Raw genomic sequence first — 24,253 nt, forward strand, 5'->3', positions numbered from 1 at the left:
CACCATGCAAGGGTACGTTTAACCGAATTTCATCCGGGCGATTTTGTGTTTACAGTCGCATTAATCATCCGATTACATCAGTGTTCTTCATTACGCCACCGATATCGCGCTGGGTTAGCAGTATCGCTGTCGCGGCGCGATCTCGAGTGTCGGTTACCACCTCAAGGACGCGAGGGCATTTTTGCGCGAGACAGGCTTCCCCGCTCACGGGAGAAATGCTCTCCATCCATATATCATTACGCTCACGTGTTCTCTCTCCCTCTCTACGAGAGAATTACACGCATCGAACAGCAATTCTACACGTCGATCTAAACCACTCTCACTCGATTCCTTAGGAACTGCATCGCCCCCCCCCCTTCCTATTGGCCGAGTCGAATTAACGATCTCCCCTGGCTGTCCCTATCCAGCTGCGATCGTTAAGGCGTCATCAAAAAGACTTCCGAATAAGAGGCTGGAAACTGCTCGAGCCTAGCGCGTCTTCTCGTTAAAAAGATGCAGATGCTGAGAAAATGAGGGGTGAACGGTAGCTCGAGAAGACGCAATAAAGGAGCCAGCGGGGTGAACGGTTGTTGCTCGCGCTGTCGTTTCGCGATAAATTACCTCAATTTCGTCGTAAACACCCGTGTCGCGCGATCGAGCGGCTCTTAACCCCTCGCTGGAGGGAGGAAAATTAGTCTATAAATAACCAGGGGAGGGGGCTTCATTTTCTCTTCGCTGGTTATTATTAGTAACCCAGCCGTTTATGTCGGATTCTTTTACGATCGTAAGATGGTACTTATTCCTACTCTTGGTATCCAGTCTAATTTTTGTCAAACGAACGATGAGAGAAAGACGTTCCCCTTTCGACCCCCTTGTTATCTGCCCTCGAATGGATTATACAGGGTGTCTCAGTTAACTCGATCACCTCGAATAATGACTTAACGGTACACTTTATGCAAATTTTGAGGCGCAGAACTTAAATGGCATCTTGGGGCACATCTTATAAGGTACATGCTTTTTTTGTAGGTGGAGGGATTAAGTCATTATTCGAAATGATCAAGCTGGCTGGGACACCCTGTATGTGTATATACTTTACACGGCAATAAGGTGTCGCGCTAGCTTTTAGAAGCTTTTCCATCCAACGTCGCCTTTTCATTCATTGGCGCCGCCCAGGCTGAATAGAAGCACAGCAGCAGCATGTATGGTTTACAAACAAGTCGAGCCGTCCCGGATCGCTGCCAGTGTATGCACGCCGTGCGAACAATCATTTAAACGAGATGACAATGCGTACTACCGACTCTGCGCGGACTGCATCATCTCTCCCTGTTCACATTGGAACGCGTGTCGTTGGCCCTAAACGCGCGTCATCAGAAGTTCGCGGGTCAAACGAGCTGATGGGAACGCGTCGCCGTTGACCCTTGGCGTCCCTAGTATTTAAGACCAATGACAACTCCAGGCCGGGTCTTAGAGGAATTCGATGCCGTCTGGCTTTACTCGTATATGTTGTAACAGACTAAACGCGTTACCCTATAATAATGGTACCTGGGTCCATTTTCACTCACAAGGAAAGGACCCCAACTGTCCGACTTGTACTTTAACGGGGTTTTGTAAGATGATAGTATGCAGGTTCCTAAATAATTGTATATGAAATGTTATGTGTAGACGGTCGATAATTTTAAAGATATAAACAATTAGAATTACGTACCTCTCAGATGTACTATAAATATAAGTAAAACTTATCTAAGTATTAGGTTGTTTGACTGGTAAAACAGAAGCCCTGGAATCGATTCTCGTTCATCGAAATATTTTTGTTTTATTCTGCCAATGAAACTTCGATAATATTGACTTATATTCATAATATATCTCAAAAAATTATGGAGTGTCTACACCTAATGTTGTACATATATCATTGGGAAACTGTATGCTATCATCTTACAAAACTCCGTTAAAATCGAAGTACGACAGTTGGGGTCCTTCCCTTGTCAAATATTCAGGATTGTTGCCTAGTAAATACTAGGATATACTTTCATTCACCACCGGACCCAAGCCTCAAGGGAACGTCTGTTCATTGTCCTAACAGATTTACTACATCCTCGTTGTAAGGTTAAAGATACACACCTTATATGAGAAAAGCACCCGAGCCCAGATAGTATTACTCGCAGTAGGTCTGGGTTAGATCTTGGTTAGGTAATACGAGGAATATAATATGATAACCTGAATCTCAGTCAGTGACACGATTTCCATGCACTTTCTACAAATGTTTCATTGTAATTTTATGCAGCTTGTTTAGATTCTGACGATGTTAATCGATTTGTATGGCGTACCAAATAGGTATGATAGAGTTAAAGAATACAAATCAATAACACCCATAATAAACAGTTTATGATACGAAATTATAAGATGTTCATAAACATGTATCTCATTGTCAGTATTAGTATCCCGATTGCATGGATTGCATCAAGTTAATCCGGTCTAAAATTACCGACACATTTATTGATACGAATAATCCTACGAATCTATGGTAATTGATCGTGAAAACAAACTAATTACATGTATTATCTTGCCAATATTCATTACTTTGTATTTCTTCAAATCCTTGGATAAAATTTAGAAAACTAAATCTGCGATTTGTTGAGTTTCAGAATTGAACTTTACGCAACACCGCTTCAATGTTAACGGTCACATTATCATTATATGGTGTTTTTCAAGTTGAAAATGGATTCCTTGTATTAAAAGGTAGAAACCGTGTCCACTACACGCTGACCATGTGAATTCATTGGAATCAAAGAAACAAAGAGTCCATTATTTTGACAAACGTCCAGTGAGTCATCGACTCTTCAATGCTGTAGACAAGTACTCCAATGATTCTTGCCGCTTGTAGCCAAGCGATTGATGAGCTGAACGGCAATAAGCATTCGACCACTCTGTACGTACTGTCTCTTTCAACTTTAAATAACGAAAATGTTTTATATTTGTCTACGACGTAAATAAAACGAATTATAAGTCGTTGGAGAAATTAAAGTTACAGCAGTGATACAATTGTTCACGCTCAAATATTCTGAGGTTTACACAATACCAGAAACAAAGAGGTGAAACGACTACCGTTAATTATCGTAACAATTACGGGATTGCTACTTGTTAACGAGGCAATTAAGACAAGTAGATTTATAATAACAAACGTTATTGAATTTAAAATAGTATTCATTCTATTAAAATCAATACTGGAGTTACGCAATTTTCCCGCCAATTTTTTCTCGAACTAAAAATTACTCTAAACAATTTAACAATGAACCATTCAATCTAGATTTAAATATTATTTACCAATAACTATATGTTCATTACATTTTCATGTTTATAAACTTAAACTATTATTTGACAGATTTGAAGTTGGTTACAATCATTGAACACCCCCCGTATAGTTAACATTCCAATGTATTTAAAAATGTTCGTAATGTAAAATTCGTTCATTGTAGAAACTTTTAAAAGAAATCGAATTTGCGTTAACCTTCAGTATAAAAAATCGGTGCGTCAACGATACGTTCACTGAACCTTCCAAATGAAGCGCGCATTCTAATCTAAATGACGCCACTTACGCAGCCCGGTTATCATTCTTGACGTGCACGTGTTCCATACCACTTTCTTGACGTATACACGCGTTTTGCGTATATGATGAATAAATATTCTGATGATTAGATAAGGGATACCTTAGGACAGAGATAACCCCATTGCCTACTGACGGTGAGTGTAGAAAAATCTACAGGTGGTTAATAAAATACTGCAGTTTACATTTAATATCGGTACATTCTTAATGTTTGTGCATATGAAATGCAACGACGATACTTGACACATAAAACTAAATTGATCAGTCACACGAACTCCAAAAACACAACACGAATTTTCTATCCTGACAAAATATGTTAATTGCGTATTTAATAACAAGAACTAGTTGTACATGTGCCGTCACATGTTTGTATATACATAGCTATAGGTTCACAAGTGGTACTATAGTGGCCTGTAATAAGAAAACGGTTAATTACACCTTAGCTATATTAAACCACCAATCAAACAGTAAATAAACCTGTGGAACACAACCACCACCGGCTTTCGTACATCCAAACAAAACCTCCGTTGATACGCAATTTCTGTTAAAGTCAACCTGACAGGTCGTTAGACAGAAAAGGCGACCGCAAACTAAATCGAGGTGTCAAACGTGACGCAGCCGATTACAAAGTAAAAGTAACAACGTTCGCCAGGATTCCGAGGGCGGATAAAAGCTTGGAATAGTGAGGTGACGTACCTATGTAAACGACTTCCATCTTGAGACGTTGGACACGCAGCCACCGTATCGGCAACGTAACGATATATCCAAGGGCACGTTAATGGAAAGCACGATATCACATCGAGCACGGTCGCCACGCGGGGACCGGGCCGTCACAGCTTGCACGAACGAGACGCGAATACTGAGAACAACGAGAAATTCTCGCGGCTTTCAGACCGACCGAACCGAACCGATCTCGAGGATGAGGTTAGAAACGCGCGCGCGCACACCGCGCGACAATGACGCTCCGTACGCGACACTTGTTGATTCGACACTGTCAAGAAGAGACCACTGCACCCGTATCCACGCAAACACCTCCACCACTTGCACACATGACTCTTAACTTTCTCTCTCTGACTCTCTTTCTGTCTTACACCCTCTCCGCTGTCTCGTTCTCACCAACGATGGCGTTTCTTTGGAGCTTTGACGATACTCTTAGCGATCGAGACACGTATCACACGCTCAACCGCGATGGAATCGTTCCCTCGTCGAGCGAACGACTGTCATCGAATGGTAGCCAGAGAGAGACAGAGAAAGAGGAACATTCAGTGATGATAATTACTAGAACGATGAGCGAGCAGGCGAACCGCGACCGAAAAACGAACAAGAAACACCGACGAACGTTCTTACTTTCATACGACCATCAACCGACACCGCTCGAACGAACTACGCACCGGCCGAGTCTCGAGCGAACTGGCAACCTCGGACGCTCGGACGAGTAAGGCCCAATTCCCCCACCCTTCCCGCCCTCTAGCGATGCACACTCGATTCTATCTCGATCAATCCTTCGACTCCCTCGATCTTTCCTTCTTTACCGTGGGCTGCCCCGTTCCCTAACATATTCTGGGACTTTGTCGATCTCCACGTAGAAAACAACGGAACGATTGTTGAAATAATAATCCTGTCGTTTGCAAACTACTTAAAATTATTTAAAAATCGATTAAACGAAAATAATGGCGTTGTAGATAATAAAGTGTCGATTGTTCTATAATTTCGAGTCTGGTATCATTGAATATAATATTCAATGTTTATGCAATGCTTACTTTGTAAAGAATGTATGGTGAGAAATATACCGATTGTTAAGATTAATAAAAACAGTGGGGATTGTTTTACAAAGTTTCGGAGTTATAATTTCGGGGCCCGAAGATGTGGTTAAAAATCAGGATTTACGAGCAGTAAGAGCAGGCCCTCGGGCTCCTTCCTGGCGGACCGTAAGGCCCAATGTATCACAGGTAAACAGGATCTCAGAAATCGAAAGAAGTGGCTTCTCGAATGAAACAGGTAGACGGAGGTGGGTCGTCGTCGGTCCCCGCAGCACGAACCCAAACTCCTCAGGCGCTACCAATCATCGTAACAAGATTATTTTTTTTTGCGGAAACACGTGTTCAATGTCAATCAGAGATGTAGAGAAAATTTATTACTGAACTATCTGATAAAAATTTGATAAAAATATAAGAAACGAGTTTTTTAATGACATTTTATATTTGATGAATTCTTTCAATTTTTATATTAATGGGAGGATTAGAGATAATAAAATTAAGTATTTTAATTACTTTCTATAGTAATTAAATCCTTCAATTTATAGACGTATCCTGACATTTTAAAATCCTCATCGAATCGCGACGTAAGGAAATTAACTGCAATTCTGAGAATTGCTTCTACATCTTTGTATCGGGGACCTCCCACAGCGTTACGTCTCTGCAATTCGTCGGCTAATCACATCAATTTCAGACATAGACACATTACCATTCATTGTATCTAAAATGATAATCAGATACATTTATCGCGATAGTTTTTACAATTACAAAAATAAACGTAAGATCAGGCAATTTAATTGCATGTACTTACAAATATCATCATCCATACTTGTTTTCGTTGAAGTCCACATTCACTGAATGTACAATCTATTACACATGCATCAAAACATTGTAAATCTCACTGCACTTTGTATAACATATCACTTGCTCTTACTAAAACGATGCATATGTTAGTTTTTGTAACATCAACTAATTACTCTGTTCGATAAATACAATATGATCCTCTAATTTACATAGTGTTAATAAAATTGAGATAAATAACATGATTAACGAATTAAACATAAAAGTAAAACAGTTGTTGTATCAGGTTCAACTCTTGTTGATAAATTTCATTTCGTAATGGGATTTTATAGAACTGTCATTTCTCATTTAAGTATTCTCCGGTTTTTAATAACTGTAAATTGCCAACGAAATATAAAGTAACGACGGTCGGGGATCTCGTAGAACCTTAATGAGAATGTTTCGTAATTCACGCGAGTACATTATTCCATTACGCATTAATTGGATTTCAATGAATAACACTTCATGATTTCGTTGAAAAGGAACAACCTCAGTCCATGCAGTCTGTCGCAGCACTGCGATGTATTGGGGAAGCTTGCCTCGTAGGCGATCTTCTTTCCAGAAGTCAGCGCCGACGCATCGAATATCAAAATTTGTTCGAATGCAACGAAAAATAATGTCAATATCGCTTGTTTCCGATAAAAATGACAGGAGTCATTTGTATAGAATACAATCGAGTAACTGTATTGAATTTCATATACCTTATTGAAAATTGTAAACCACTGAAGATTCTCATACTACTTTTAGTAACTGATTAATTAACCGTCATAGAGATTACATGGGAAAAAATTATAATGCTTCCGTAAGCCATTTCGTGCGATAATTTAGTACTGTAAACAACCAATTAGTCAAGTCTTCTACTATCACATCTCGTTTAGGAAAATAAAAATTAACTACAATACTTTATACAACTTTGTATCATCGTATCCGACATTTTGTCATAAATTTATGATGGTATGTTTCTTAATTGTAATGGATTTTCAGCTATGCAGCTCTTATCTAACATTTACATAAGCTTCGTTCAAAGAGACTTTCTTCCTTTTTGGATCATCGATAAACTGTAAGGAAACGCTTTCCTTGTGTACGAGGACAAAATGTTACCAAATGGTCAAGAAATATGCGATTAAAACGTTCAGTCTCAAGGTTTACACGCATCCACCGCCCTTCCATCGCGAAATGTACTTACCAGAAATACCGCACGTGTTCTAAAAATACCGTCATGTGCAAATTATAGGAGGGAATATGAACAAAGAGTAATGCCTGTTAATGGGTGTACGGTAAGAAAGAACGCGCGTAATAAACACTGAGCCAAATTAAATTGCATACACCGCGTCTCATTTTGATCTATAAAAGCTTGCATACCAAAAACAATTGAAAACATAGATTCAAGTCATTAAAAATATATAAAAAAAAAGCAAAGATCAACAGGTAAGGGTTCAAGGAACTTTCAAGGACACAAGTTCTCCAAATGAAATTTTTTACTTCGATTCACGTTGAATTCAATATACTTCGGGTGATAAATAAATTTACGAATAAGAATGGACCACACTGTATGTACGTAATATTAAAGTTCTCAATGTTCGTGATTCAAAAGCAACTTTTACAGCTTCATTAATCAACGTCCATAAGAAATCACTAATTGGAAACGTCTGTTAAAGGAGTCTTTAAGTTACACGTACAGAAATAGAGTTTTGTGAGTACTTCAAAGGAGGCTCTTCAGGTCGATACTTTAAAGTTTCACAATATGATAAGGCACATTCGGTTGCTTTGCTTCACCTTGAACCGTCGATCGAAACGCGATTGAAATTCACGCAATGTGAAAGAAAGGAAAATCGAATAGAATAAAACGAGAACGTAATACTCCTCTGTTTACATGATCACACCGCATGATTTTTCATTCCTAACAAACCCTGTTACAATTTAGTGTTGTGAAACGTAAATGATCACGCCCAATCGTACGACAATAATAACTTTTTTTCGTAGATATTACGTATCTCCCCAGTTTACAAGACAAGGTAAAACGTTGTGTGAAACGTGATCACGCTGATCACTTCTATTTATAATTACGTAAATGACATGTGGCGTCAGTGTCGAGCGTGCTTCTTTAACGAGTGAATGAAATTCTATTATACGATTGGGACTTCGTTGTGTCTAATAAGATCTCACCGTGAATAATCAGTGTCCGTTGAGTACGTTGTATTTTTATTCAAATTTCTAATATTTTTCACTTTTACGAAAACACTTTCTTGTTCGTTTTTATAAATTACAAATAAAACTTACATTTAATGCTGGAGATTTGCTCCTCGACGCTCTCACCTTGCCATGGATTTTCCTCGAATTGTATAATCCAACGTATCTTTCGCGGTTGCATCTGAAACGAACAGACACGTCCACGCATCACTTTTTAATTGTGAAAATATCCCTTCGAAACGATTCATTGATCGAACAGCAGCGAACTGCACATGACTAGTAGTTCACGATAAACTTAATGACGATATATTGGTATCGTTGTACGATTATTTTTTATGGATAGAACGTTTACAGATAATACCAGTTGGAATGCGTTTCCTCGACTATAATCGTAACCTTTAGTGCGCGTAGTATTCTATACAACTTATTCCTTTTCTGAAAAACACTTCAATGTAGATGTATGATTCTCAAAAAACTAATTACAGTTCGTTATATTAATTTACATAAGAAAAAGAACTTAATCAAAACGGTGTAATTCATTAGAATAGCTACTAAATGTTAAATGATGAACGATACTTAAATCGAATTATAATTCATTTTTCATTCGGTACAAATAATATTAACTTATACGAACTAGTTGACAATATGTTGTACCTCACATAGCGAACAGGTAGGTACTTGGTAATTACGACCGACGCAAAATTTCCTGATAGTTTTTCAATGTTTATCAGCGAATAGATAAAGCTGGTGCTACAGATACAATCTTAGTCGATTGTGATCGTGATAATGAATTACCATAATGTCCAGATGAATCGGTTGACAATCGAACAACTATGTGCGAAGAACTACCTCCAATTGTCCGACGGAACATTAGAAAAGTGTTTGTACAAACGATGTGTTCATAGATCGGCGACTGTATACGTTGTTGCGGGCAATACCCGTTCCACACTGACAATGATTTGTCTGTCAACGGAAGTGACACCCTGTGCCTGCGACTATCTGCCGGTCCGTTGCATCTATCACGCGCGCTTGATCGTCGAGTTCGCCAAGAAGAATTGTCAGAGGTTCTACACCCACGGGATCTGTCACTTACATACATGGACAATCAGTGCTCCCGTCGACGAGATATTCCGACACGAGTACAGACCGCTCGTAAATTCGTCTCAGTTATTAATTGAAGTACACCATTCATCGTTCTCAATCGCCTGAATATGCGTAACACACAGACGCTGGAGTCAAAGTTTGATGGTACATAGTGTAAAATACACTGACTCGAAAATTTGATATATAAATATTGCAAATTTTTAAAGAGTTCACCTCAATTGTTAATTGAAATGCGCTAGTTATTGTATTCGATCACCAGGATGCGCATAGTTAATGAATATTGGCATTAAACATAATTATATCCTACAATTTCATTAGAATGTCGTAATTACGCATCAACTATTAGTTAAAATGTATCATTTATCGTATTTAATCTTTCAACAGAGTTGAAGTTAAAATTGATGAAACGTATTATTAAGTACATTCGACATCAAAAGTGCATACGAACATTGTAAGTTTATACGAATTTTAATTAATGTACAGTATTCATCGCGATCGATATTAGTATATTTAATCATATATAAAAATAAAAATATCAAAACAAAAAGGTCTTAAGAATCAAAGTCTACAGGTACTCGATGGGCAAAAAGCATATTTTAATACAATTTGATATCCTTACGTTACATTTACATTATATTTACTACAGTTAATTTTTTAGCTACAACTTTTTAAATTTAAATTTGCGCAAATCGATTTGTACATTCGATCAAGTCAATGTAATAATTACGCATGCGCTGGAAGAAGATCCAGAATGAACAGACTGAACATGACCCACGAGGTAAAAAAGTTAAAGATAAACGTAAAACATAACCTTTACGAGGTCGCCTAAATATTAAGCCGGAAACATGTATTTAATGTATTATTTAAATGAAACTGGAGATCGAGTGTATACTCTAAAGGTATTAAATAAACATGGTTTAGTAAAAATGATAGATTATTCATTATTGATACAAGGAAATTATTTCGTGCAGTATATTAAATATATTTCAGGTTTACGTACTTAATATTTATCTGAAGGAAATTAATTAAAATTAATAATGTATATTCTGTCCTTTAAGATATTTTCGTTTATTCATTTATGTTTAATTATTTTCACAGAAAGTTGACCCAAATGGAAAACCCACGTTATCAGCACATCCAGGTAAGTAATTTAATTTAATTTTGTTCAGCACAGCAACTGCTTAATATTGAAAATGATTTCAGCTCGATTTTCTCCAGAAGATAAATATTCAAGAGAAAGAATAACATTAAAGAGGAGATTTGATCTATTACTCACACAACAACCATTACCTACTTATTGACACTTATTTGTTATTTGTAATTAATCGTACCTGTATCACATAAGAATGAAATTAAATTTTGTGGTATAAAATAGATATTCATCTATTTTTCTTTTTACTTTGAACTTGTTGATAATCTTGCTTTTCTGATAATTTAAATATAAACTCGCCAACAAATTATTTTCCACGCATCAGATTAATCACTTAAATATAATAAAAAAGTCACTGTTAACTTACATGCATGATAAATTAACTATTCATTAGATTTATTATAAATACCTTTTTATTCAAAATTCAGTATATCTTAACATGTACATATAAAAAATAAAAGTTATATTTCAATTTATTATACAGTATCTAATGACTTCAAATAGAATACAATTTTAATGGGAAAACATATCAACAGGGTTACATAAAACCATCTTCGTTATACTGCTTTAAACATTATATGATAGATGACATAAAATTTTATAAACCATTAGGTACTTTAAAATTATTATAAACTAAAAAACTTGTACCATTATTTGATCATTCTTGTATCCCTTGATATATCTCTATACTGATTAGAAATGATATTTAGAATGTACTCTTTTAATTAAATATACATACTGTATTGTATTAAGATGATGAATAACAATCTAGGTCCACTATTTGATACATTTATGTACATGCTTTGTACATATATTGTGACATATGTATACATGTACTTCTTATTCTTTTATCGTTTAAAAGTAACATTCAACATTTTATATGCAACATAACTTTAACCAAATATTAATAATCGTAATTATGTATTAACTAATAAATAATATAGAAACAAAAACATTAGTATTGTATTGTTCTAAATTGCAGTTAATAGGTATTCGTTACAAATATCATGACAATTTATTAAAAATGCCAAATTTTGACATTTTTACAATACGGAAATGTCGAGTATTGAGTATTATAACATGTATCCTTCTTACACAGTTGAAAAAAACAATGCAATTAAGAAAAAAATCATACCCTAATTGACATGGCAACATAATGATGCTTTCTGTATGATCTATGTTTTGAATAACGAAGACTAAGAAATAAATGTAACATAGATAACATTTATCTTGTTCTTTTTACATGTACTTACATTTTACACATTCTTATTATGTTCTCACAATAATTTCATACATGCTATGAATTAATTTTAGATTCTTATTCTGTATGATGAGTATATTGTTGATAAACATTTGTACATATTTTACAGAATTGTATCCAGGGATAGAAATTTAATATTTGATCACCTTGGCTCTAAGGTGATATACTCTATTACACTATATAACATACTATAGGTAATTAGTATAAATCGTTTATAATGAATTTCACATAAAATACATTACATAAAAATAGAACATTTTGAAGATACGAAATAATTCAAAATACCTACCCTATTATATGTACATAATATCAAAATTATAAGTGCATAATTTAAAATAGAGGAAAACAAATTTTGACAACTTATCTTCACGTTAAACCAAACCAAAGTGAACATTAGATTTTATATGTGGACCATGTATAACATATATCATTAAATGAATATTGTTCAATTACAATATAAATTACATTCTTTCTCATTACACTTTTCTCAGTTATGCGTTTTCAAAATAATTACAAACGTCTTGCAATTATACATACTATTCATATATTGTCATATATTTACGTTGCTTCCAATGGCAAAACTTAAACTAATGATTACCTATTACTGGTAAAAATAAACGCGTAATGAAATTTGATTTTTAAACAAACATTGTACAAACATATAATTCAGGGCTACATATACATATATAGAAAGAGAAATTCTGAATGTCTAAAATCAAATTTCAATGAAAGGATATAAAATCATGAACAAACCATTATAATGATGATTGAAAAGTGACTAATAAATGATAATATTATTCAGCATCGAGGAAGTATGCCAATGTAGAAGGAATCTTAATTAGCATTGGTACAGTTTGCATTTGATAATGCCATGGATACATTCCTAATATCAGCATGTATGCTTTCAATTTGCTTCTGTAGGTGCTGCCGGTAAAACATGAACTTGTTGTGCTTTGCTAGCATTATAGACTTGTCCAGGACTGAACGGTTCTAATCTTGGAACGGAAGCTATTTCGCTTTTGCGAATGTCTTTAAAAAAATGAACAAAACTATGTCAATACTGATATAGGTATACGAAACAAAAAAATATCTTGTAATTTGCAAGCATTAACGGTTATAAGTATATACTGTTATAAGAACTAGATATACATTACTTTAACAGACATCAATATACTTACCACTCTTTGATTCTGATGCTGGGATATATCGCGACAATCTAACAACGGGAAGGGGTAAATAACCACTGGTTAATGGCATCACGTCCAATGTGACACTTTGTTTTTCTAGGACTTCCAACGACACAATGCCAGCAGTACGACCACATACAGCCCACAACATGGCTTGATCGGCAAGAACTTCGTACATTAATTGAGGCGGAGGATTTGGATTGGGACTGGGCAATATACGTGTTACTGTGAGATAAAGATGGCACATGCTACCAGCACGACAAAATTCACCTCCATTTCCAGCTGGCTGAACTTTTGAGGACACTGTAAACAAAGTCTGGAAAATGATGTTATAAATAATAATTTGTCACTTGAAAGTATCTTCGTATAAAGTAGACTCTATAGATACATTTATAAAATCATTTTCATATCACATTTAATAACGTTTAAGTTATTAGTAAAAGTTAATACATTAGTTACACAAACTACTCCAGTACATAATACCAAATTTCGAAGTATTAAAGCCTTACCATATAGTCTATAATATCAAAATTGCATCTGTAAACGCTGGTTCCTTTTTCCATTCTTTGCAAATTATGTAAGTGCAATGGATCATCATTCAGTTCTTCGGCATCATTAATTGGTATATATTTAACACGAAAATCAGTCTTTATAGGCATCATAGATTTCTCATCTTTACCAATTTCAAGTTCCCACATAAACGACACGTTTACTTCGTTGCCTATTATTAATCTCTGTCCCGCAATTGGATTTAAACTTTGAAAATTAATGTCTATAGATGTTACTGTTGTTAATTCTGGATCAGTCAACTGTAAAAGTTGTTTTGTTAATCCTGTTACAACTATTTGAAGAAATTTTCTTCGGTTTGCTGTGTGAAGTTTCATAGTTGACATAAGAGGTGGTCCGAAATGTAATGGTATGCTTTCTTCGGCACCCCATGGACACTGTATGTTCAACTAAAAGGCGTTACCAGTATTTTAGACAAATTTATATTTACACATTATGAAAGCTATATAAAAAGAAATACCTTATGTTCCATCGATAAGGTATCTTTCTTTGGTGGTAGTTCGGCTAGAACTTTTAACTGCAACCGCATTGTTTGGAATGGTTCACAAACTGGCAGTGATATCTCTAGTTCTTTACACATTACTTCTTCTGATTCGACAACTTGTATTACTAATCCTCTAGATGTACGTAACTTAAATTTCATGTCTTTTATTATTTTTATGCTGCCACTCGTTACAATTAGTTCTATGTTTTGAATAAGGCCCGCCAATAAATCTCTGCCGCATTTCAAGGTAATTCTTGGTTGAGTTTTAGCCACTTCATAACATAACTGAGGATTTAAAACAGTCGACAGAAACTCTAATTTTTCCTCAACAACTAACGACAGTTGACCAACTTTGTAAAATCCAGGCTGATCAACACATCGGACCAATGTAAACGTATTCATGCCTGGTTTCATTATAAACTCGTCACACGATAACGCTTTACTAAAATCACCTTTTGCATTTACAGATGGTTTCCTATGTTTTGTACTATCAGAACGTCTTACGACAGGCTTAGTATTTCTATGTACGACACTAGCTGATCCAAGACTCTTATCTTCTTTATAATCTAAATACGAATACACTTCTAATTGAAGTAATCTTGGATCAAATGGTTGCATATCCTCAAGTGTACATTTTGATAACCTGAAAGAAATAATTCATTAATTAACCAATAGCAATACAAAGATTACAGTTCCTTCTTTTACTATACTTAGTTAAGTATCTATAATATAACAGTTATTACGTACAGTGGGATTGAAGGTTCGACAGATGTCTTTGACCCCTTCTTTTTAGTCAATGCCTGAGGTTTCTGAATTTCTTCAACAGATATGGACGCCTTAGTGCATCTCACTTCTCTCGGAAATAAACTTTGTATACTGATCTCGATATTAACCACGCAGTCTTGCACCACTTTGTCCATTACTTTAACTTCCATACTGAGTATTACAAAAGCACATCCGAGTTCTATAAGTAATGGTTGCGGAGATGAAATCATTTTCATGTAGCCAAGCATTTCTTCGAAATACGTGTTACGCACTGTAACGTGCAATACATTCAAGCTGGCAATTGCTGCGCTAACTTTTGTGTATTTCTCAACGTCATCCATCCTTTTGTAGCATTGTGCCAATTCTAACTGAGTATGCGCTGCTAAATGTCTCCAACCTTCATCGGTATAAGTTTTCAAGGCATCTAACAAAAATGCTACGGCTTTCGGATTCTCCCCAAGTTCACTGTAAAATTGTGCTAATTCTTTTCCTATTAACCTTGCTGATCGAATGCGACCTACATGTTTGTAAGTACCCATAGCTAATTCTGCATGTTCGAGGTACTGTTTTTTGAATGCTTCCTTTGAGGAAAGTGCTTCTTTCAATTTATCAGTTGGTGTTAACTTTCCTTCTATCTGTGGTTCAGAATCACCCATACCAGCTATAAGGTAAACAACTGTGTGTAACTGCTCACTAGAGGGTTCATTTCCAGGCATTAAACCACATAATTTTCCTAGATCTCCCAACTAAAACAAATTAGAGTAATACTTAATCATTACTTTTATTTGTCGGCAATTTACTTTTGATTTGTTCAACTTCTTACTTTATCTCTGGCAAGAGCCCATAAACTGGCTGTGTGAAGAGAGCATAGATCTAATTGCTCATTATTATCAATATTGTAGGATGATAATTGACAAGCTTGCAGTACCTCCAGTGCACAGAGGAAGGACCAACATTCGATAGATCCTTCGGGTCGTTGAACTTCTAAGATACGTAATTCACTTAACGTGTTATGTACAAATGATAAGCATCTTTGTGCAACCTATATTAAAATGTACATAAATATTTATTAAATGATGTCGAAAGTTTCACACTCGCTTAAAGTATATGAAATAAAATTGCAGACAAAATTTATACCTACCTCCCATGGTTTATTGAGCGCTAATAACATGGCACATTGTCTACTGAATAAATAACTTCTAAGATCTAACAATGATGCTTTACACTCAGCCAAAAGGTATCTTAGATGATGATTTGTACCATTACTTAAATTAACACCTCCCCAATTATTTAAAGGAGTTTGAAACAAATTTAACCAATTTGGAGTGTCTATAAAAATTTTGGTAACTTATTATTCTAAACTTTTAAGGCCACAATGAAAACGAAAAGGAATAAAATTACCATACCTCCTAGATTAAAATCAAGCACAAATTGTGTAAAAAGAGCATCTAATTCATCATATTGCACTAATGCTTCATCATGTAAGCCTAACATTTGTAAAACAAATGCAAGTTCTTCCTAAAAAGGTAACCTCTGATTAAAAACTGTACATTTATATAATAATGTAGATAGATGTATGTTTATTATTTTACCTGCAATAAAAAAAAGTGACAGAAATTCCAGGTTGGATGATTCCTGTTTTCTTTTTGTTCTCTAATGACATCTTCAAATCGAGACAACGTTTTGTCATATGCCATAAGCATTAACTGACGCATACGATTAACTAAACCTCTCCACGATTCGGCTGAACGCATCTCTGATTTTACAGAGTTTATTACAGAAAAACATCTATTTAACACACAAGATATACAATAGAGAAACATTTTATGGAACCTTATACATTAAACATTCATACATTAATTATTGTCTTTATCACCTGTCCCCATTCTTAGAAGCAAAATCACTGCGAATTTTGTCTAGAACAGTTGTTCTAGGTAACAGTTTATTTGTTTTCTTTATATCATAAGTTTCTACTAAAACAATCATCCAATCTTGAATATGATACTGTAATAACGTTTTCAACCAACTATCTATGTCATCTTTGATACTGGCTTTATAAGTATCTACATCCTGAAATGTGATTTTTAATGCAATTGTATTAATTAGTATTTATGTTTATTATATTACATTAAAATACTTACTGAACATTCACTCCAATAAATGTGAAATATAGGTTGTTTTATCAGATGCCAATCTTTCTCAGCTGGAAGAACATCCTTAGAAAATGGCACAAAATTTGCCCCAAGTCTGACCTGTTTAATTGGTCGACTGAATGACCTACGCCATTCAACCATGTCTGCAGGTATGGCTTGCAACAAACCATTTTCCACCGTAGAGAATAATTTTTCATCTCCTGCAACTATATTGAAAGAATCAACATAACATTATGATATAAAATAACCAGATGTTATATTGTATTCTTCACAAAATTTAGTTGTGGTCTTGGTTTCATACTCAAATTGATAATTAAAGCTCTACTATAGGGTAAAAAAGTTAAAGTAAACGAAGGCTTTATTTTCTTTGTTAAGATAAACTTTATCAACTAAAAATTTGTAAATGGTAAATTTATTAGACTAAACGTAAAATTAAAAACTATGTATGTAATATTACATTAGAGTTTCTATTTTATTCCATTGTTCAAACTTACACACGTTATGAATGTGTATAATCTGCAGTCTACTTTCGAATAAAAAAAATTAACCTATTTGAAATAACATATGTTTATTCAGAATTGTGCTAATCATTAAGGAGATCATAATTTTGACAGGATTCGTTATCATGCGCTGTCACATGCGAAATGTGCAAAATCGTGTTTTGATTAAACTGTAAAGAAAAAAGAATTCGTATAAAGATTGACAGTTAGTCGAGAGCGTCAATAATTATGCTCGACGATGTCATTTAAGAAAAGAGGTTAAATAAATTCAAATTTCGATCAATGAACTTACATGTGATAATTGGCTTAGAATCCATAAAGACGTTTGTCTTACGTTCATTACCCATCGACAACCCCCCATTGCAATTCATTTCTAAAGATTGGCAATTGCTTCGCGAACCTGCTTTCAATCATTACAACTTTACGTCACTTTTACCAGGTTATATTAAAATTACTTCTTAGCTAATTTTGATAGAAGATATTTACTACTCCGTCGTTTCTCTATTAAACGAAAATTAGGACTTTCATTCGTCACGAGTTAAACAGAATACAACGAAATCTGACAGATTAAACATTTTACTTCAAACGTTCGGATATATTTGGACATATCACATTGAGGTTGGAATTAGAATCTTCGTTTAACATGCGTGGAACATCGATTCGTCAACCTCGATATCTCGTATCATTAAAGTATTGCACATTGCATCTTGCGTTGTTGCAACCTTCTGTTCACTTCTGTTCGCAAAACAAAACTGAATGAAACGTTACCGCTTCCTCGCACGTTCGCAGAATTTTGAAACGAAAAGATACCTACTTAATATAAATATTATGTGGTTACAATTTATTAACAGTTTCTGTAAAATAAGAACTGTGCTTTAAGACATATTTAGTAAGGAGTATGAAATGGATTTACATTGTACCTATTTATCAAAAATATGTTTAAATGTAATGTATGTATGTATATACTATGCAAAAAGATTTTTATCAGTTATTTGTATATTTATATGAAGGTTAACAATTTGACTTTATAATATCTTATTTATAAATTGATATTGCAAAAAGTCTCTCTTAATTTAAAACTTGTCAAAAATATGAATTATATGTTCATCCTAAACCTTTCAGATTTCTTCTGAAATATCGTACAATTTATAATTTAAGGGACTTATATAACAAGGTAAAAACAAATGTTGAAGAAAGTTATTAACAAAGTCCCAGGTAACATACCACCTCCTCCAAAAAAAGAAAACCAAGGATATATAGAGGACTTGGGAAAGAAACAGAAATTCGAGTTAGAAGAATTATTAGAAAGACAAAATAAAATTCTTGCTAATAAGTAGGTACTTGAAGTAGACAGTGTATTATTAGAAAAGTTGTTCTTAAAGCATTTTCTTTTAATGTTTTTTTTTAGTGCATTCACATTGAAGCTTCCAGACAAAGGAGAAAGAATTAAAGCATTTCGTGATAAGATACTCAAAGAAATAAAGTGTAAGAATGAAGTTGAACAGGCAGCTAATCTTCTTTCAAGGCTAAATCTAGCATCTGAAGGTAAAGCTGCTATGAATGAATTAGAATGGACAGGCAATTATAATGAAACAAAAGATACAGTGAAGATTGTTGAACTTGATAGTGATGATGAAGAAGATCCACTGAAAATATTAGCACAAGTTAGTTTTAATCCATCTACCACCAGAGGAAAGTTTAATTAAAGCAGAGGATTTAGCAGAAATAGAGTCTTTCAAAGTAGAGGAAAATGAAGAGGCAGAACACATTAAATACATTGTCAGTAAAGTAGAAAAACTTCCACAGGAAAAGGAAAAGAAAAGAGAACCATTTAAGCCATACAGAACGACCAAATCTAATGTACATGATCCAGAAAAAGAGAAACAAAGAAAGTCGAATAAAAATTGGGAAGTTACAGCAGCTACACCACCAAACACAGTTCATGGTGCAGTAAAAGTTATAAATTTAAATGAATCTTTAAGACTACAAAAAGACCACGCGGAAAAACTTCAGGTAGATAAAATAATGCTACGTTTTTGTACATTAAGATTAAATTTATTGAACATTATGACTTTATTTCGTAGAAAATTCAAACGAAACATGCAGCAGAGAGATTAGCAGAACAACTCGGTTTACATACTATTGGCCTACCATCTGAATATGTTAACAGTTATCGATTGCGAGATGAAAAAAACTCTAGTTCATCTTCTGAAGCAGAAGATGAAGAAGAACATGAAGTACACGATGATGAAGATAATGATAAAGGAGGCACGGTAGTTTTTACAGTAGATAGCATAGAACATTAATTTTTTAAGATACAAGCATATGTGAATATTGTGTAAATATATTTATAAATAAAATCATTTCTTTTCAAAAAATTTAGTAATCATTTCCAAAATAATGTTGAAGGATTGGTATTGAAAGAGCTAACTATTATCTTTGTATAATAAATTGAGAAATGACTAATCGATGTTACATATGAATTAAAAAATCATGCTGAAATTTTTGTACTAGACAATTAGAAATTAATAACGATTGCAATGAATTAAGATACAATAATGAATCAACATAAAATGTTTTATGGTATTTTATTATTTTTACAATTTTTATATTAATTGTATCCAAAATTATTAATAATTGTTGTGTATGGTGCTGTAGCTTTGACAACTGTCTGGCCAGCTTGTTTGGTAAGTTTCTGAAACAAAACAATATATCCAGTATAAGACTAATTATATAAAAATTTGATTCCTTTTTCTTCAATTTACCTTGAGTTTATCTCTCTTCTGGACTTCAAGAATTGATCTGACACGTCTCTTATTCTCGAGTGTGCGTACCACCGCCTTGTATTTCCATCCAACTTCATGAGACAGTCTACCTACATGACAATACTAAAGGGAAAACGATAGTATTAATACAATTTCTTTTTAACATGATTTAATTAATCATGTTTACATTTACTCAGCAGAATGTGACATCACAAAATATGAAGCAAATAATGCTCAGGCGCAAATTACCATACCATCATTGTAAACAGTTAACACATACATTATAAGTGTATGTAATAATTAATACAGAATGTTTTAAAATAATGCTTAATCTTACCTTCCTACCAGGTTTAAGACACATAACTCTCATAGCACCTGGTACAACAACACGTTTCCTATGGTCATATGGTGGAGGGCATCCTTCGTAAACCTTCAATCTTCTGAGAGCATCCTTTCCTCTCTGTGTTTTGTGTGGGATCATTCCTATAAATTATACTTCCGATTAATCTTTTAATATTCATAAAAGGGATAAACTTTAGTGGTAAACAATCTCATAAAATATTTGTTTCATTCCATTATCAAATAATGTAGGTAAGATGTAGATAATCATTGATGAATTCTAATTTCAATTTTCCTCTATTAACAATTCACATAGGGACATACCACGAACTGTCTTCCAAAGAATTTTGCTGGGAGCACGAAAATGAAATGGTCCACGAGCTGGATTTACATTACATCTTTTGCGCAAGAATGACATAAACTTCAATTTGTTCCTATAATAAAGATTTCATGTAAAATTAACTAACACTCATACTCATTCGAAGTACTTCCATAATGCTATTTATTATGTACGACAAAGGTAAATTATAAAGGTTAATGCAAATTGAAAGATATTACTTCTTACAAACCTGAAGAAGTTTCCAGATATATTAAGTTGTTCACTGCGGACAACAATTACCTTGTTGCCCTGCAGAATCGTTTTGGCAATAATTGCTGCCAAACGGCCGAGTAAATGGCCACGGCCATCGATTAATATTGGCTGAAAACATACAATTATAGAAATTAAAATATATTCTCTTATATTTATGTTTCGTACTTATTCTGCTTATTTATAACTCGTAGAATTTATTTGGTTGTGTAAGGGGACACAGATGTATTCGTATACGATACTGTCAATAGTTAATTAACACGTATCATAAGTGTAAAATTATTTTAAAAGAAAATTCACCGTTCGTCATATATATCAAATAATACATATTATTTTAATATAAAAAAACAATGGAACATGATATGATGAATACTACTTCTTTCCAAAATACAGGACACAGTTGTAGGAAAACACGTGTATACGAATGCAGAAATCGTCAACGGATACCAAAATTTTTATGAAATTAAAGTTAAGCCAGCATTTAGCATATTTACTAACATTTTCTGTATCTCCTTTTTATTGAAATAAGCATATTTTCGATATAGGAACGATCTTATGATGCTTAAAATAATAAAACCTAGGGTACATACCTTATTACTGAAGCCAGTCATTTTGTCACCCTACCGGAAAAGGGTCCATGAACGTTGAGAGATGTGCGACCTCTCACCGGAAGGCTTCCAATGTAGCCATCAGTGTAACCAACATTGCATTTTTGTTCTAAATAAAATTGTCCCAGTTATTTTTTCTCTTATGAAATTATATAATGTAACCACTGTTATTCTACATATTAATTTAACAACTTTAATTCAGAATAAAACCAATTTTCTATGCATAAGTTTACGTATAAGAATTTTCGTAAATATTCTTAAAGATTCTTTAATAGAATTGGTTTTTAAAAATTATACATTTAATGTAATTAATATTTTGTATAACAAAAGATTATATAATTTTATCATATTAATAATATTACGTATAATTATTTCATTTTTATAAAAACATATAACAAAGAGATTGCAGTATGGTACAACAAAATGGTGATCAGAGATATCGCCATCTACCGTAAAATTAACATCCTAAATTCAATTTCTAATACAGAATCAATTTTTAAAAAATAAATATGAATAATTCTTTAGGAAAATTATATTGGATTTAAAATGAAGCAGGTATATATGAAACAATTTAATAGTTTTTTTTTATTTATGACGGTGGGTTTTGATAAACTAGGTATACAACAGAGCATATTGATGTAACAACTGAAGTTTCAAACTTTACAGAAAGTCGAAACTATCGTTGTCATATTAAGTTTTGTAATTTAACAGTATTTATGTACAGAAAATTATATTAATTCTGAAGATTAAGATATGAAACATGTTAATTGTAATATAATTAATTAAATCAAAATTAATATCCGGCATTAAATTAATGTAATCCGAAATTCTACTTGATGAGTCCACATGATATGACTCCCTTATTCGAGGCATTATTAAAAAAATATTTATTATACTCCTAATTATTAATATTTATATCATTATATATTTAATTACTCTTAAGCTAATATCACAATGACTCGAGACAGTCAAGACTTCCAATATTTGTGCACATATGCTTATGTTATATTAGTTTGCCAGTTGCATAATTATTTTGAAAAATTTGTATTCTATTACATGAGTGGATTAATTTGTTATGTTATATAAATCTGAAAAATCTCTAATCTATATATGAAAAACTGCTAAAATCGCACGAGCATTGGTTCTTAATCCTCTAATGGACATACAAATTACATGTAAAAAGTTACTACTTCATACTACAGATCATGTAAAGCACGCATTTCTTTTACATGTTATGTTAAAAAGAAAATGTATTCACTTTAACGTGTGTTTGTATTTACAAATAACATTTTATTTTAAGTGTATTGTAAAAAGCGAAAACAGTGCCATTAGTAAGAAATTAATATAATTCAAATAAATCTAACTTATAATTAAATGAAAGAAACATATGTCTTTTTCTCCTTGGCATTTTTCTCAAAACAAAAAAAAGCGTGCTAGTTATGTTCTATAAATAAATAATCATATTTATAAAGGCACTGCCTCATTTAATAGAATTTACAAAATGTAGTGGATAAGTACAATTTCTTTTGTAATGTACAAACACTTGATGTAATCAATTAGTTTTAAAATATACATATACGATAAAAAGATAAATCTTTTTATGTTCGTATACAATTCAATAGATTTGCAATCAATTACGTTGTTATTAACATCTAATTAGAAAAATGTACAAATATGCAAATTTATCGAATAAATGTTATTTCCGTTAAAAAGTGTATATCTGATCAAAGCAAGTAATTCACTGTAATTTTATCAAATGCAAACAAACACTGATACAGATCATTTGTATTAACTGCATATATAATAAAGTAATGCCTTATTTTCTTTGACTACTTAAGACCTTAGCATGAAAGTAGCTTTTCATTTGTCAATTGACTTTACTCAAACCAGCAGAACGTTAAAGTTTTTAAGCTATTCTTACAGATACATTCCCTGAACGAGATACGCATTATTCACGTAATTCTAGGTACAATAACATATTGTTTTTAACAATGCAATACAAACACTAAGACGTACTATTTAGGTTTGCTGCTATCATCATATAGAAATTCAGAATTTGTAAAGAATATTTATCTATCTGTATCTTTAACCAGTATATATTAATAACAGTTTGGAACATTTTGCAAAAATAATCATTGAAACACGTAACGATTTAGCTGTTATTGCATTTTAAACAACGGGAATTACGAGTGTTCGAAATTACATGTATGTGTCTGTATATGAAGAATTAGTAACGTGACTAAATTTGAAAACGCACATGAATAATTATTCAAACAAAAAAATGCTATAAAATTTCACTGTTTCCGCTTGCTACTAACTGTAAGTCTGCCTTATATATTGTTAATTCAATAATATATTTAAACATAAAAAAATAATGTTATGGATGTGCTTCATAATAATGGAAGTACTTTTGTAGC

General features: G+C 33.3%; 4 protein-coding genes across 4 annotated transcripts; 2 read left to right on the forward strand and 2 right to left on the reverse strand.

Moving 5' to 3' along the window:
- The first annotated feature begins 10,213 nt into the window (after nt 1-10,213).
- Nucleotides 10,214-10,793, forward strand: LOC107188988 (H/ACA ribonucleoprotein complex subunit 3). Its single transcript, XM_015577403.1, has 3 exons — nt 10,214-10,367; nt 10,567-10,609; nt 10,672-10,793. The coding sequence occupies exons 1-3, from the start codon at nt 10,314-10,316 to the stop codon at nt 10,767-10,769; spliced, it is 195 nt and encodes a 64-aa protein (XP_015432889.1). The 5' UTR covers nt 10,214-10,313; the 3' UTR covers nt 10,770-10,793.
- Nucleotides 10,794-12,783: 1,990 nt separating this feature from the next.
- On the reverse strand, nt 12,784-17,974 carry LOC107188986 (trafficking protein particle complex subunit 10). Its single transcript, XM_015577401.1, has 12 exons — nt 17,828-17,974; nt 17,024-17,241; nt 16,759-16,952; nt 16,475-16,670; nt 16,289-16,400; nt 16,024-16,211; nt 15,706-15,924; nt 14,865-15,628; nt 14,094-14,760; nt 13,576-14,022; nt 13,058-13,382; nt 12,784-12,908 (listed from the first exon to the last, which is right to left on the reverse strand). Exons 1-12 carry the CDS (start codon nt 17,904-17,906, stop codon nt 12,784-12,786), a joined length of 3,534 nt encoding a protein of 1,177 aa, XP_015432887.1. The 5' UTR covers nt 17,907-17,974.
- A 429-nt stretch (nt 17,975-18,403) lies between these two features.
- On the forward strand, nt 18,404-19,852 carry LOC107188987 (DNA-directed RNA polymerase II subunit GRINL1A). Its single transcript, XM_015577402.1, is given in 5 exon segments — nt 18,404-18,485; nt 18,658-18,868; nt 18,944-19,192; nt 19,194-19,548; nt 19,620-19,852. Coding segments are annotated over 4 exon segments (975 nt in total). The 5' UTR covers nt 18,404-18,485; nt 18,658-18,719; the 3' UTR covers nt 19,842-19,852.
- Nucleotides 19,853-20,112: 260 nt separating this feature from the next.
- Nucleotides 20,113-21,898, reverse strand: LOC107189008 (60S ribosomal protein L13a). The gene is made up of 6 exons (XM_015577437.1): nt 21,819-21,898; nt 21,209-21,339; nt 20,964-21,073; nt 20,638-20,783; nt 20,301-20,423; nt 20,113-20,230 (listed from the first exon to the last, which is right to left on the reverse strand). The coding sequence occupies exons 1-6, from the start codon at nt 21,837-21,839 to the stop codon at nt 20,147-20,149; spliced, it is 615 nt and encodes a 204-aa protein (XP_015432923.1). The 5' UTR covers nt 21,840-21,898; the 3' UTR covers nt 20,113-20,146.
- Between the last annotated feature and the right edge of the window lie 2,355 nt (nt 21,899-24,253).

The sequence above is a fragment of the Dufourea novaeangliae genome, unplaced genomic scaffold, assembly GCF_001272555.1.
Source record: "Dufourea novaeangliae isolate 0120121106 unplaced genomic scaffold, ASM127255v1 scaffold125, whole genome shotgun sequence".
Lineage (NCBI taxonomy): Eukaryota > Metazoa > Arthropoda > Insecta > Hymenoptera > Halictidae > Dufourea > Dufourea novaeangliae.